The sequence below is a fragment of the Trichomycterus rosablanca genome, chromosome 7 (assembly GCF_030014385.1).
Source record: "Trichomycterus rosablanca isolate fTriRos1 chromosome 7, fTriRos1.hap1, whole genome shotgun sequence".
In the NCBI taxonomy this organism is placed as follows: Eukaryota; Metazoa; Chordata; class Actinopteri; order Siluriformes; family Trichomycteridae; genus Trichomycterus; species Trichomycterus rosablanca.
In genome coordinates, this window is record NC_085994.1 from 16424354 (window position 1) to 16441056 (window position 16703).

General features: G+C 38.3%; 1 protein-coding gene across 1 annotated transcript; it reads right to left on the reverse strand.

Moving 5' to 3' along the window:
- Positions 1-150: 150 nt before the first annotated feature.
- LOC134318235 (matrix metalloproteinase-19-like) lies at positions 151-10731 on the reverse strand. The gene is made up of 9 exons (XM_062999059.1): positions 10642-10731; positions 9336-9427; positions 8918-9048; positions 7643-7855; positions 5956-6201; positions 5605-5682; positions 2891-3055; positions 1959-2083; positions 151-688 (listed from the first exon to the last, which is right to left on the reverse strand). Exons 1-9 carry the CDS (start codon positions 10723-10725, stop codon positions 452-454), a joined length of 1371 nt encoding a protein of 456 aa, XP_062855129.1. The 5' UTR covers positions 10726-10731; the 3' UTR covers positions 151-451.
- Between the last annotated feature and the right edge of the window lie 5972 nt (positions 10732-16703).

The following is a 16703-nucleotide window of genomic DNA, read 5'->3' on the forward strand; positions in this document are numbered from 1 at the left end:
TTATCCAGTTTTGCTGTTTGTTCATTTGTCAGTACTGACTGATTTATCCTGTGTCTCTGGAGTTGTGCAAAATCACCTGCTGCGTCACTAAACTGCCAAAGTTTTGTTAATGTTTGTGTTACATACTGCCAATAGAACATGAAACAAAGCAATTATTTCATTTATTTATTTGTAATTAGACCCAACAGTGGTGGGGCTTGAAGTGGTAACCATCTGATTACTGGTCCAGTACCTTAACCACTGCCCTATATAGTTGTGACATGGAAGTATTATTGAAATACCATGTCTTCTAAAATGCTACATATTAATTTTCTTTGATTATTTGCTGAATCTAACCAACAACTACCTTAATTTAAAGCAAAATCTAGCTCTGTAAGTAGTTATAAATCCTTATTTTCTTTGTAGGGTTAATATTTCTGATTGCAACTATATGCATTCAGCTCTGTGAAGGTTAACCACACTTCATCCAGCGTTCTCTTATGCTGAATGGATAACCTTTCTCAATAAAGCGCCCAGGGTTCACACGCCAGTACAGATCTCCTTTAAAAACGTAGACATAACTATTAATCCAGGTGAACGCCGCATCAGGGCTGGAGGGAAATCCAGTAACAAGATCCGAGAGGGGTTTAGGATAATTTCTCAGCTTCTCACCAGATCCCAGTTCATCCCATTCCCAGTACTCCGAACCCTTAGAGACAGAAACGGAGAGAGAATTAATTCAATGCATTATTTAATTACATACCAAAAATTATTTTTAGAAGTGTTAGGGAGTGTAGGGCAAGTTGTCAGAAACCAGTTTACCCTGCAAGAAACCCACAGGAGCAAATGGAAAACATTCCAAATTACACACAGACAGTAAACAGAGTTGATGATTGGACTAGGGATTCTAGACATGTCAAATTCCACTCAGAACTCAACATCAAGACTAACCACAGTGCCAACATACTGTGCATACTTATTTAGAGGAACCATGTGACATGGTGATTATCAGCTTTAATAGCTGCAATGGGTAACAACAGTGGATGAAAGCTGTAATTAAATAAGTTTAAAGAACAATGTGAATAATGTATGCTCTCATGTTAAATATATATTCTAATAGTGAGTTTAGCACCTCGCCACAGAGGCACCAAGAGAAGCCCTGCACCTGTGATATTATAGATACGAACGTTCTTCAAAAGGATTCCACACTTTTTTAAAACTCTATTTATTAAGAATTTAAAAAACAAATTACATCACTTTTCTACATAGTCACCTTCTGATGCATTTTTCCCAGCATCGTACCAACTTTTTAATACCATCAGCAAAATATGTTTTTGAGCACATAGCCACCAATGCATTGCTGCTTGTACATCATCATCACATGAAAATCTTCTTCCCCTTAAAGCTTCTTTGAGGGGTCCAAACAGGTGGAAATCAGATGGTGCTAAATCCGGACTATAAGCTCTCTCTTAGTCTCTCAGACACGACCAGTTACTACTGCCCCTGCCCTCACCATTTCCAACCAAAATATAAAAGTGCAGAAACTTTTTAAAGATCCCTTGTAATTAAACTAATTGCAGAATATTTAATAATGAATAGGTAAAACAAAACTGTGGCTAAAGAGAAAAGGTAAAACAATGAAAAAGCAAACCATAAGGCAGCCCAAGAATAAGACTTTTTTAAACAGATATAATGATTATGATATACTAAAAATGGTTTATAATGTAGGGCAGGGATAGCTCAGTGGTTAAGGTATTGGACTAGTAATGAAATGGTCAAGCCCCAATATTGCTAAGTTGCCACAGATAGGCCCCTAAGTAGGCCTTGAAAAAAAAATCTGTGATTCTTTTGAACATTTATTTAACTGACAAAAGTAAAAAGAAAAAACTTTAAGACAATAAGAAAACAGGATAATAAATAACAATAAGAAATGCATATATCCATGTGTAGTGCAGGACTAAGTGCTTTAAACTGCTTACCTTAATGAAAATTAGTGTTCTATTGCTGTGCGAGTAAAAGGCAGCATCAATGTTTGCAGGGAGGATTAGTATTTTTGGAAAATCGCGGTCCAACCTGAAGTAAGTATATCTCCACACTTTATTACCTGGGAAAGAAAAGGAGCATGTGGAGTGAACAAAGAATAACATAATCTGCACATGCTCTGTAGTTATTTTCCTGTTGCTTTAAGTTTGTTTTGTAACATTGCCAAAAACAAGTGTGTGGACACCATTTCTAATTAAGTTTGGGTGTTTTAGTCACACCCATTGCCAACAAATAAAGTATATGCTTTAAACTTTGTAGCAACAGTTTGGGCTACCATTGTTAGTCTGGGCTTTGGCTGGGCCATTCAAGGACATTTAGAAACTCCAAAGCCCCTCCAGTATTGTTTTGGCTTCATGTGTTGCGTTGTCACCCCAGTCTGACTTTGCCTACCTTTACTATCGGAGGTTTTATTTAAAGATGTTTCTGAATTTGGCTGCATTAATACAGGGTGAGTCAAAGTTATGTTAACACTTCAATGGAGGAAACCATTTACTCACAAGTGTAAGATGATTTACAGGAGAGTCTCAGCCTGTTCACCATCATGTTCAACCCACAGAAACTATTTTCCTTTTTCTTTTTGGTTTTTAAATATTAAAAAAAATAATACTAATTAAAAAATGGGTGATTACATGTGGAATGGTGGGTAAAATGGCAATGATCTCTATTCACAATTCAACCCACAACATAATAAAGTGTGCAAAAGCTCAAGATGTCCTCATACTAAAACTTCTGAATCAGTTGTATTAGCTGATTTGGTTTATATCAGTTCTGCCAGAAAGACAAAATCAAATAGTTTTACAAATATAACCAGTGAATATCTGATTTTAATTTAAATTAAATGCGTTATGTTGTGGGTAAAACGTTCTACCTTTAATAAAGTAAGACTTTTTGGTCCTCAGAGAGTGCACTGCAGCATTTAAGTGACCAGGAAGTTCTTTCCACAGGTAGTTGATTCGTACTGGTGTGTTATAGCCAGAATCTGATATCGTCCAAACATAATCTCCACTGAAAGCAAATGTCTTATGGAATGGTCCTGAACAGAAAATACTCCAAATTAATTAATCAAGTTTTATGTCCCCATCAGAATATGCTCGTTTTAATTAAATACACCTTTTTAATACACAACTGCAGGAATGGAAATAATCAGAAAAGTATTTTAACCAAGGTAAAACAATGTTGTGGCTAAAAAGCAACTAACAAAACGAAGATAAATACAAATACATATAATGGCCAATACAGTGGTACCTTGTAACTCGACTTTCCCTATCTCGAAATACAGTAGACCCTTGAGTTACGAACGGTTTACCATAAGAACATTTTGGGTTACGAACGATCTTTTTCAACTTAGCGTACGAACAAATTTCGGATTACGAACAGAAAATCGCGAAACACGTGACGTCACGAACAAGTTGACTCCAACCATCTCTCTCTCTCTCTCTCACTCTCTCTCTCTATATATACACAGTGAGTGAACATTCGGACAGCAGCTGTTTTTTGAGGGTTTTTTTTATATTTTGTAAAATTCAATATTAAAATGTCCCCAAATAAGGTGCAGAGGAAGCGCAGTGATGAGAAAATGAAAAAATCTGTTACTATTTGTTGTTGTATAATTACACCTGCCAGTAGCTGTCACTGTGTATCAGACAGAGGGGACAGTGAGTGAGAGAGAAGAAGGAAGTACGCTCAGTAAAGTACTCTTTCTTTCGTGCAATTACACCTACAAAATACAATACTGTTGAAATAAAAAAGGAAATAATAGAGAAATATGTTATTGTTATTGTTGTTTCTGGTAGATACATTTTCTATAAAAAGAAGGAAATTTATTATGATGTATGGTACAGCACACGTACTGTACTGAAACGTGATGTTCTTTTTATGTACAGTACAGTACTACTGTGTATTGTTGTTTATTATTGTTTATTACAGTAATGTCTATTCTATCATTTAAGATTTAAGGGAAAATATAGTTGTATTTATAATAAAAAGAGCATTTAAGACATTAGAAAGGTTAGGTAAGGGGGTGGTTTGGGAAGTCTGGCACGGATTAATTCTATTTACATTATTTCTTATGGGAAAAATAGGTTTAACTAACGAACATTTTGACTTAAGAACAGCCCTTTGGAACCAATTAAATTCATAAGTCAAGGGTCTACTGTATTTGAAACTCGACACCCCACATTTTCCTTAAATTCGACGTGTTCAACCTAAAAAATATATTTATTTAATTTCAAATGAACAATTAATCGCCGCTTTGTTCAGCGCTCGGCTTGAGCGGTCCGGGGAAACATCATCAGAGTGCAAATATGAGACGAATCTGCATTATAGTTGGGGGTTCTGAGAAATTGTGAGAATCACCTTTTCCGAGTTTAAAACGTTTATTGTAAAAAAAAAATAAAGCTTAACGTGGATTAATGTACTAAAAGAACGACACAGAAACACCAAACGTAATTATTACTGCTCATAAGTTCTCTCCACTAATGAAATTCCTCGCTCGTTGTTTTAGTACAATAAGTTTTTATAAAAAACACTGAAATACAATTTGAAAATCAATATAAATATACAATATAACCTGCTCTTTACTTCTTTATCGTTTTCTTTACCCTTCTTAATGAGGAGAAGCATGTCTTGGAATACCGTATTCCGTTTAGTAAAGGCGCATTCACAAACGGTGCACAAACGGTGAAAAAAGTGCAAATGCTATTTTATCACTACTCATGTGAATGCGCTTTTACTGCATAGAACACGGTATACGGTGAGAAAGCAAAAAAGTAAACATAAAGAGCAGGTTTTATTGTATTGTATGTTTTATATTCATTTTTAACTGATTTTTTAACTGTTTTTAATTATATTTCAGTGTTTTTGTATCACATTTGTGTTATTTTTGGTGCATAAGTGTCAAAGACAACCCCATTATTTTACATTAGCCTAAAATATATGCAGTTCCACGAGACCATGGAACGCATTAACAGGTTTCCCATACATCCTTATGGGAAAAAATACCTTGAAACTCAACGTCTTTTAAACTCAACGCCACTTCCAGAACCAATTAACGTCAAGTTTTAAGGTACCACTGTATAAAGGAAACAAAGTAACAAATTAAAGACACAAGAACATCCAGAACATAACAGGTATAGCGTAGAACTGAGAACAGGTTGTCACATGTCATATGACAGACTGCTCCGGCCGTCTGTGACAGCCCAGCTCTCAGAAAAGAGGAAAGATAAGGAATCGGGCCAGGACATCCAATGCAACAGTGGAACCCCAACCCAAAAAACTGGTGCTGCTCCTGCAAAACATGGATTTATAGGCAGGGTCTGTGAATCAAAAGGAACTGACCAATCAGTCATCTGTGTCTCTGTGCCCCCTCTGCCAGCCAAAATGGCAACACTGAAGGACATGACTGTTAACCTGGCTCAGTGCCAAACTACTTCAACAGATGAGTCATGTTACAATTTTCTGCACCACTTGGCATTCAAAACAAACCAATGCATTTACATATAACAATAAAATCCATGTGATCATAGCAGGCAGAGTAAGGTTGAAAACCAAGTAGAGATTGATTACACTAAGCACTGTGTTTACCTAGAATTATAGCATCTAGTAAGGCAGTGCATGGATCAGGAGGAGGAGAATATGTTTCTGGCTTTTCATCAGGTTTACCTAAAGCAAAACAAATGAATTCATTCAATCATCATCATTCAATCATCAGTTATTTAAACTTTATCAGAATCATAGCGAATTTGCAAGAAGGGAACATGTTTTGGCCATGTTTTATATATTAAATTACAAAGAAAACAAAGTTAAATATGTGTGTTCCCTCACTGTACATAAGAGGCACATGAAGACATTTCTAAGGCTACAAATAATTTCAGATAGTTCAACAATAGTGGCATTAATGACAAGCTAGAGATTAGGGCACTCATTTGTTCTTACCATATAGTGCTTGAATCCCCTGAATGTCATCCGGATGAAGTTGAAAGTTATCATAGTTACTATGATATATAGGGGCCATGAGAGCACTGTGATACCTGGAGTGACCTAAACCCAGGGCGTGACCTATCTCATGTGCTGCTACAATTCTCAGGTTTGCTCCATATTGTTTCCGGTCCGTCCACAGCTCATCTGAATCAAAATGCACTATGCCATATTCTGGGCCTTGAGCATGAGCCAGGGTTTTTCCTGCAGAGGAGCACAGTAAATATGCATTGTACTACACCAACAAGCTACAAGATCTTTATAGTGAATTTAAAATGTAATGTAAGTGATATAAAAAAAAATTCAATATTAAACTATTATTCAGTGTCCATGTTTAGTGCCCCCCAATAAACACACAATAAACCCAACATAACAAAAAAGCAGTATAATTTCTTTGTATTAACCAAGTGAAATAAAATGACACAAAAATTACAAACCCTTCCTGTATAAAAGTCAGAACACACTTGATGTTACTAGCATTCTGAAACTATATTTACTTGTGCTTGTGTAAAAACCCTGCATAATATACAGCTGGAAAGAAAACCACAGTGAAGCAAGCATTGCATTGCCATGTGCTTAGAGCCTCTTAAGTAAGAAAGAAGGCTTTGTTCCAAAATCGAAACTTAAAAGCCTTAAAAACTGGACTAAAGATTGTTGCTAATTTGTTGCTTACCCCAAGGTTGAAAAACTGATTTAGTCATGACAAAGTGTCCTATTGCTACTGATCAGAACTTTTACTTAATCCTTGATTTTTTTTTTACACATGCTGCCTTTCTCAGGGTCATGCAACAGCACCTCGATTGGTTTATAATTCATAACTGGGGCATTTCAAATCACAATTTTTCCTTTTCTGAAATCATTCTGTTGCCTTTTTTTCTCATCTAGCTTCCTCTACTTTGACATTGTTAAAAGTAGCCAGAAACCATTACTGCTTACTTCACCATGCTTTACAGTTGAGAGGAGGTTGTGCCTTTCTACTTTTTTTATTATTGTTTTTTCATTACTGCATGTTCTTTTTATTTAGTTATTAATTTTTGTAATATAACCTTTGGGGTGAGTATTTGGTGCTACTTTGCAGTGCTTTCTGACATTAGTTTTGAACGAAGACACGTGTTTATGTCACACCCATTGTAAACGGGTGTATGAAATCAATTATAGACAGTAAATTACATGCTTCCAATTTTGTGGCAACAGATTTGGGAGGGCTCTTTCCTGTTTTAGCCTAACAGAATCAGCACAAATTCTCACAGACGAAATTTTGCGGAAAGCCCTCCCTGAAGAGTAGAGGATATTACAGGTGCAAAGGAGGATAAAGATCTATATTGTCCATGGTTTTAGAATAGGATGTTCAGCTTATTGTCATAATGTCGTGACCTGACTGTGTCCCTGTTTACAGAGCAAGGGCCATAAAGACATGTTTTGTATGGAGTCCAGTGGACTGCTTAAAGCCCTGACCGCAAACCTACTGAACACCATTGGGATGAATTGAAACACTGGTAGCAGGCCAAAATCAGTGCCCTGAAATTAAGTTTTCTGTGCCCTGTTTTAACTGAATTGGTAAAAATTGCCACAGACACACTCCCAAATATTATGAAAACATATTGTCTAAAGAAACAATACAATACTAATTTTCTTCATCACTCACCTGGTCCATCAAATGGCATTGAGCAGAATGTATCTTTCCCATGAAAGGCTAATTCAATGTCAGCGTCTTGGCTGGTGACCTCATAGAACTGGAGAGGTGTAACGTCACTCCAGTATTTGAATGCAGCTCGTATAGCCTGTTGTGTTTTAGCCATTCCCAGATTAGGATCATAGTTATGGATATAGTAACTCAGCTTCTTTTTATGCCAGATACCTGCCACAACACAGATCAATCTACCATGTAAACACATTCTATCCTACCATCTTAGTGTTTGCTTTATTCCATGTTAAAAAATAAATAATCATCATCATCATAAAAATAATAAAATACATAATAAAATGGGAAAACTGCACTGGTGGACCATTCACAAGAAAATTATTGTGGGAAAAAACACATTTAAAGTGGGGAATAAAATATCCTTTTTAAATGCACTATATGGCCAATATTGTTTTAAGTGTACACCTGACCATTAGCTTGTTGGACATCCTATTCCAAATCTGTTTGCCTATTCAGTCAAAAGAACATTGTGAGGTTTGCCACTGATGTTGGACAGGAAGGCATGGCTCACAATTGATCATTTATTAAATCCAAAAGTTGTTCAGTGGGGTTAAACTTGTCTAAACATTTTTTAATGCATTTTCTCCCTTTTTAGTGCGTCCCATTTTTACCCAATTGCATTATGCTTCCTCCCTACTGGTGCTGACCCCCGCCCCTGACTGAGGAGAGCGAACTGACAAACGCACCCTCCGACACGTGTGCAGTAGCCGACTGCATATTTTCACCTGCAGGAGGCGAGTTCACATGCGAATCAGCCCTGTGCATGGAGAGACACACCCTGACCAGCATTATTTCACTACTCTGTGCAGACACCATCAATCAGCCAGCAGAGGTCATAATTGCATCAGTTATGAGGTCCCTATTCGGCATTTCCCTCCTCGGATGAACAACAGCCAAACGTTGTTCATATAGCCGCCCAGCCCAGATGGATGGCAGAGCTGGGATTTGATACAATGTATTAGAAACCACAGCTCTGGTGTGCTAGTGTATTTTACCACTGTGCCACCTGAGCGGCAACATTACTTTTTATGATGGGACAGAAATGAGACTCCAACTAAATTATTTCTTCAAAGTTGGAAAAATAACATTGATTTTATACACTTGTTAGTTGTTTTTATGAGAGGTGTTCGCATACTTTTGGCCATAGAGTGTAAAAATATTTGCAGATTGTGTTATATCCAATTAAGAAATAAAAGCGTTACGGATGCTTCAACTCACCCACTACACAGAATTTGAGGAACTTTAGGTTAAATGAGTCCTTAAGGCCACAACGTGGCATTTTCATTATCTCTAAAGTGGCGTTGTCCAATCTACCTGTTACTGGGAGGTCTGTCACGTTCTGGAATAGTCTGAAAAAGGGAGAAGAAAAAATATTAGAAACAAACAGACGTGCCATCCTCTGTACACTTTTTGCAAGATTTTTGAATCAAACAGAAAATAAATGAGATAACTGAAGTGCAGATCACACTCTTTAACAGTATTGGTATGACTAGTGATCATGTGACAGCTTAAAACAGACCGGAGCTTTGAGGGTGGCTTCCACCTTTTGTTATTGTTTCATTTGGATGTTTATGAGGTAGAATGAGAATAATTAAGGAGTTTATAAAAAAAAATTAAGTATATGTGTGTATGTTACCTAAGTGCTTCAGAGAATTGATTCATCTTTCCTTCTTGATCTTGAGAATGAAGTAGTGAGGTAGGGAGGTAACCAAATTGCTTCAGATAGCTCTAAAAAATGAGAATTAAAGAAAAAGATTTTTGAATATTAGCATACAAGTTTCCTTAAATGTTTCTTTCTTATTTTATTGAACCACAATGCAGTGTCCACAAAGTATCTGGACACCTTACCATGAGCTAGTTTGGCATCCCATTTGGCATACATTGACCTCTGTGTGTTATTTAGGTGGTGGATCATTCTCAGCACTGCAGTGACACTGACATGGTGGTGGTGTGTTAGTGTGTGTTGTGCTGGTATGAGTGGATAAGACACAGCAGCGCTGCTGGAGTTTTTAAACGCCTCACTGCTGGACTGAGAATAGTCCACCAACCAAAAATATCCAGCCAACAGCGCCCTGTGGGCAGCGTCCACAGGTCTAGAAGATGACCAACTCAAACAGCAGCAATAGATGAGAGATCGTCTCTGACTTTACATCTACAAGGTGGACCAACTAGGTAGGGGTGTCTAATAGAGTGGACAGTGAGTGGACATGGTATTTAAAAACTCCAGCAGCGCCGCTGTGTCTGATCCACTCATACCAGCACAACACACACTAGCACTCCACCACCTTGTCAGTGTCACTGCAGTGCTGAGAATCATCCACCACCTAAATAATATCTGCTCTGTGGTGGTCCTGACCATTAAAGAACAGCATGAAATGGGGCATTTGTAGCCTAGCGGTTAAGGTACTGGACTAGTAAGCAGAAGGTTGCCGGTTCAAATCCCACCACAGCCAGGTTGCCACTCTCGGGCCCTTAAGCAAGGCCCTTAACCCTCAGTTGCTTAGATTGTATACTGTAAGTCGCTGTGGATAAAAGCGTCTGCTAAATGCCGAAAATGTAAATGTAAATTGGGCTAACAAAGCATGCAGAGAAACAGATGGACTACAGTCAGTAATTGTAGAACTACAAATTGCTTCTATATGGTAAGTGGAGCTGATAAAATGGACAATGAGTTTAGAAACAAGGAGGTGATTTTAATGTTATGGCTGATCAGTGTAAGTTACTGTATGTATTTGTCAGTAAACTCATAATAAACTTTAAACATTTAAGAACTTAGTCTTAAAAGGTTTTAATAATTCAGAAAAAGATTACAAATGGTTGCAGAATGCATTAAAATCTCAATACTACCATAACATACATGTCCCTCACAATTATATGTAAACTCCTGACTACCTGTATTTACTTTATATAATATAAAAACAATGGATCATTTCTGAACTTACTGTAGCTTGTTCCACCTCCTTTTCATGCTTTAATGCAGCAAATAGAGGCAACAATAACAGCACCTGTAATGCCACGTAATGCATCTTCAGCTAGCAGCACATCCACAGTTCAGAGAAAACCCCACAGTCACTGTCACACTGTTCACAACTCTGTACTGATGTCCACAATGTCCAACTCTGCAAATAAGCTGAAGGAAAAAAACCTTGCTACTGAGCTGCAGTCAAATAGTTTTGAATGAAACACTGTTTCTGATTGCGACAGTTTCTGCTGAACAGCTTGTCCCTTTTCATCAAAGTGCTGAAATCCAAGGAGTGTGTTTGCAATTAATTTATAGCTTTTACCAAGAAATGGGTTTGGTTGTGCCCACTATGTTCTCAGGAGCAGGATGTGGGCAACCACAGCCTGGTTCTTAAGATTCTAAAAATACTCAATTAAAGTTAAAATTGTCTGGCCAATTATGTTTGTTTTTTAGATTACACATTACACTTCATAACACAGGATTATACTGTATTATCACAGAGCCCAAAGTCTAATGACATTACATTTTGTGTCAGTTTTGGACTGTTTCGGGCAGCACGGTGGCTCGGTTGGTAGCACTGTCACCTCAAAGCAAGAAGGTCCTGGGTTTGATCCCCAGGCGGGGCGGTCCGGGTCCTTTCTGTGCGGAGTTTGCATGTTCTCCCCGTCTGTGTGGGTTTCCCTCACAGTCCAAAAACATGTAGTCAGGCTAATTGAAGACACTGAATTGCCTATAGGTGAATGGGTGTGTGTATGTGTGTCTGCCCTGCGATGGACTGGTGTCCCGTTCAGGGTGTTACTGTGTGCCTTGCGCCCATTAAAAAGTTGGGATAGGCTCCAGCACCCCGTACACCATCCCAACCCCCACCCCCGCGCGACCCTAATTGGATAAACGGTTAAGAAAGTGAGTGATTGAGTGACCATGTGTTACTTTCAGCATATCCCTGACTGCTAAATGTCCTAAATGTAATAAGGTGTTGTCCACATTCTTTTGGCTGTAAATGAAATGGTGTAGTGGGTTTTTGCAGGCAGGGTTTGGTTCCACTTGTCCTTTTGAAACAAAAGAAAATCCTTTTTTAAAGGATTACCTGAGCAATATCTTGGAATACTTCTAACTTGATGGGAGAAGTCTCTGGTATGAAAACCAACCATGCCTGCAAAAAAACAACACGCCTTTTGCATTTACAGCCAAAAGTACGTGGACAACACCTTATTACATTTAGCAGACACTTTTATGCAAAGCAGCTTATAACTGTGACCATATACTACAATCCAAGAAATTGAGGGTTAGGGGCATTACTCAAAGGCCAATCAGTGGCAACCTGGCAGATGTTTGGCTTGATCGAGTGACCTTCCTATAACTAGTCCAGTCCTTAACCGCTGATCACCCAATGCCAATTTTACTAATGCTACATTGTTATTGTCTCCTATATTTCCCACACTGCTTTTGTGCTGATAAACTCTGCAATTTCTGGATCAGTGGTTTTCAACTCTGAGATGAGCTGCCTGACCTTGCTTTAAAATGCAAATAGGGTTGCAGGAAATTTGTACACTTAGGCAGCCTATTTTGCTTGCTGGTCTATCACACACTTCCTCCGCCATTTGTAAAGCCTCAGGACAGGTTTTACACCGATCAGTGGCTGATTCTTACAAAACATCTTAGCATGCACAGAGGACCACTCTACTCTTCTTTATTTCTCTATCACTTGTCTTGCACCAGCAAAAAAAATGATTCCTCATCCTGCCTTCTCTTCCTTCAACTTACTGTGCAGCATGTACTTGTATATAGTGCTGTGATAAATGAGGTGGGGAGTACAGTTGTGGCATGGAAAACAAAACAAATATTGTGAGCCCTTAGTTTATTAAAGCAGAGAACCTTTTACCCCTCGCATTCATATATGGCCTTCTTTATTTTATTTTAAATGTACATGGTTATGAAATTAAAGTACACCGATGAGGCATAACATTATGACCACTTTCCCAATATTGTGTTGGTCCCTCTTTTGCAGCCCCATACGCAACAAACTGCAATGCGCTGTGTATTCTGACACCTTTCTATCAGAACCAGCATTAACTTCTTCAGCAATTTGAGCTACAGTAGCTCGTCTGTTGGATTGGTCCACACGGGCCTGCCTTCACTCCCCACGTGCATCAATGAGCCTTGGCCGCCCATGACCCTGACGGCGGTTTATCACTGTTCCTTCCTTGGACCACTTTTGACAGATACTGACCACTGCAGACCGGAAACACCCCACAAGAACTGCGGTTTTGGAGATGCTCTGACCCAGTCGTCTAGCCATCACAACTTGGCCCTTGTCAAACACGCTCAAATCCTTACGCTCGCCCATTTTTCCTGCTTCTAACACATCAACTTTGAGGATGAAATGTTCACTTGCTGCCTAATATATCCCACCCACTAACAGGTGCCGTGATGAAGAGATAATCATCATAATCATTCACTTCACCTGTCAGTGGTCATAATGTTATGTCTAGTCTGTGTATATTTTTAAAGTATTTCAAGAAAATAAAATATGCTATTAAAAAAAACAACTCTGTCTATTGTAAGTGTTTGATTTTGCTTTGTATTGTCTTGATGAAATAAGGTATTCCCCATAAAAAACACTGTCCAGAAAACGTTATGTTCTAAAAGTAACTATTAGTGGTACCTCCCTTGTGGGTGTGGAGACAGATGGAGAAGAGTTTAATAATCTATTACACATCTTATGTAATTACAGTCTAAAAATATTACAATTAAATAGTTACAATACAGAGGTTTCCAGGTGGCAGACTGTAATGCTTCATGATTTTAATGCTTTGCTAAATAAATGAAAATATTTAATTTAAAAAACACACCAAAACACAAATTTCACAAATCTGTCATCTGTACACCCACTTATTATTATTTTTTTTTTGTGATGCAGTGTCTCGCCTTTTGTTCTCTAGTTTATAGACCTGTATTATTCAGACTAGTAAAACAATCATAAAATAAAAGCTGAAACATTAAATCACTTGGTATCCTCAGTGCCAAAACGTCATTTAAGTGTGGTAAATGCTTTACTGTCCCAACTTTTTTTGGAATGTGTTGCAGGCCTGAAATGCAGGAATGGATGTTTATTAATAAATGAAATTAAGTTGAGCAGATAAAACATGAAATATCTTAGGTTCTTCCAAGTAAATGTAAGAAACTGGGTTTTTTTATTATTTGCTTTTTCCATGCCGTCCCAACTTTTTCTGATTTGAGGTTATATATTTTTGCATGTTTCTTATGGAACTTAAAATTTACTGTTCAAGTCAGATGACAAAATCAACACCATTTGGCTTCACATGACAGTGTGTTGCTGTTGTAGACACTTCAGCTTCACTCATTCATTGACACTTTTACCACAACTTCATCCTGGTCAGGGTTGCTCAGGGTCCGATTCATTGGGCAAAAGTTAAGAAACACCTCAGGCAGGTCGTCAGTCCATTACAAAGTAAACACACACTTACTTGTAGGGCAATTTTAAGTAGCTCCAATTGGCCTCACTGTATGTCTTTGGATATGTGGGAGTTCTTAAAGTGACAGCACTAGCCACTGCACCATTATGCCACACACTTCAGCTTCAGTATCTGTAAAAATGTATCTTATGCCTCTTTTTTTTACTGTGTTACATTTGGTAAACAGCAGTGATGTCTTTGCTTCTTGTTGCATCTAGGTAACTTCATCTAGGTGAAGTTTGTGACCATGGACATTTTGACCCCTTGAGAAGCTGATATTCCTCTAACAAAATTGTTATAATCATTTTTTAGAATAGACACCATAGCATAAGCTTGTTGGACATTCTATTGCAAACCTTGGCTATAAATATCCCTTGTGTGCCAATAATAGGCATATTTATTTATTGAGATTTTAACGTCACGTTGTATACACCTTGGTTACATTCATGACAGAACTGGTTACACAAGATCCATCAGTTCAAGTCTTTAATGTCAAACACAGTCACATGTCTTTGGGAGGAAACCGAAGCTCCCGGAGAACATAGAAAGGACCCGGACCGCTCCACCTGGACATCAAACCCAGGACCTTCTTGCTATGAGGAGACAGTGCTACCCACTGAGCCGCAATGCTGCCCCAATCAGTTGGTGCTGAAGTTTAATACACTAGCTCACCACCACCAAGAACTTGAGCTCTCGAGTTCGAATCCCAGCTGTGCTATTGATGGAGCTTTGTGTCCAACAGGCACAGTTGACTGACTGCCCCGATTAAGGGGAAGTTCTAATAGATAACAATATAATTAGCATTCATTGTTTAAAAAGAAAACAACAGCATTCAGTAATTGCTAACAATTCTTGTTTTATTTATAGACAATGAGAAGTGTGCTAACAAGTGAAAAAGAGGAAAGATTTGTCTAAGTGCTGCTTGTACTAGAGCAAGATAGGGAAGGAGTCTCGTAAAGTAGAAGAAAAGTCTGGAGAGGACTAGATGTCTTTGGTCCATAGTTGATAATGGGAAATGAGAATGTAAGCAAGGAACTACAGAAGGCACTTGAGTTTACAGTCGTTTCATAATGGGAACCGAACAAACCGAAACAAATGGAACGGGACATCTTTATACATCGGGAAGAATTTAACTACAATTTACAAGTGCAGGTAATCCATACAGCTAATAATACAACTACATACAGATGGTCCTGTGCAGGGCCTAAAAAACAAATACATAAATACATATGTACAGACTGAACTGTATACGAAAGTGAACCGGCAAATACAAGCTGTTAAAAAAAAATCATGAACGTGACGTGTCTCTTTGGTGAAAAATTTCCACACAACAGTAACGGTCATATGAATGTGTAATTAATGGTTAAATACAACGATCCAGACTACAATCTTAGTCACCAAATCAAATTTCAGCATCTGACAAGCACTTAAATTCCAGGTAAGATCTTCATAAAAGTCAGGTGAGAATTCTTTAAGCTTTACAGACTGCAAGTGGTGGAGGGTACAGCAGAAGAAACAGAAGAAGCAGATGTGCCTACTGGTTTTGCTACTGAGAAAATCACCCAACCAGATGCTAACACATTATTGTAGCTGTGTTGAGCCACAGCTGTTTAAGCATGCAGGGACAGCACCAAGGTTTAAAGACTGCAGCCAGTGAAAACAGATCTACATGGGACTAGGCCAGCATTTCAATCTACAGCATCTGTAACGTAGATGTGATCACCACAGACATTCCCTGTACTGATTAAAAAGGGAAACTCATGATTTGCCTGTGTTGCGTCAAGACCTACAGAAGTCAAATTCACCACTCATGACATGCACATAATTGACAAACAGAAGACCTTATTGTGCTCATTGGTTAAAAACAAACAGATGTGTTTTTTTTTTATTTTATATATATATATAATATTTAGAGTCTTTGGCACCATAGAGGCCAAATTATATTTTATTAGCTCTAAATACATGAAAAGAACTTTAAAATCACTGACTTGCTCATTAATTTCTAAACATGTAGAATTTATCCTTTCAGAGATGGAAATATGTTGTCAGAGAGAATTACTTGTTTGTGCATCAGCAGCATACACATCCGGCGGGTCTGATTCTACATGAAAAGTCGGATAAGAATGACTTTTGGCCGCTCAGGTGGCGCAGAGGTTAAACACGCTAGCACACCAGAGCTGAGATTTCGAACACATCGTTTTGAATCTCAGTTCTGCCATTGGCTGTTGTTCACACAGGGTGGGATGAGCCGGACCAGGGTTCCTCATAACTGATGCAGCTTCGACCTCTGCTGATAAAGTCGGGGAAAATTGCATTGACCAGGGCGTGGCTCTTCGTATACAAAGCTGGTCCGCATATGAACTCACCTTGTGCAGGTGAAAAGAGGCAGTCGGTACTGCACAGGTGTCGGAGGGGGCGTGTGTCAGTTGCGATGCTGCTCAGTCAACAGTGGAGGGTAGTATAAGTACAGAGGAAGTGCAATTGGATACCAAAATTGGGAGGAAATGAATGAAACCACAGCTATAGAGTGTAGCAGGTGTAGTTTTACATTTCCATTTCAAATCAC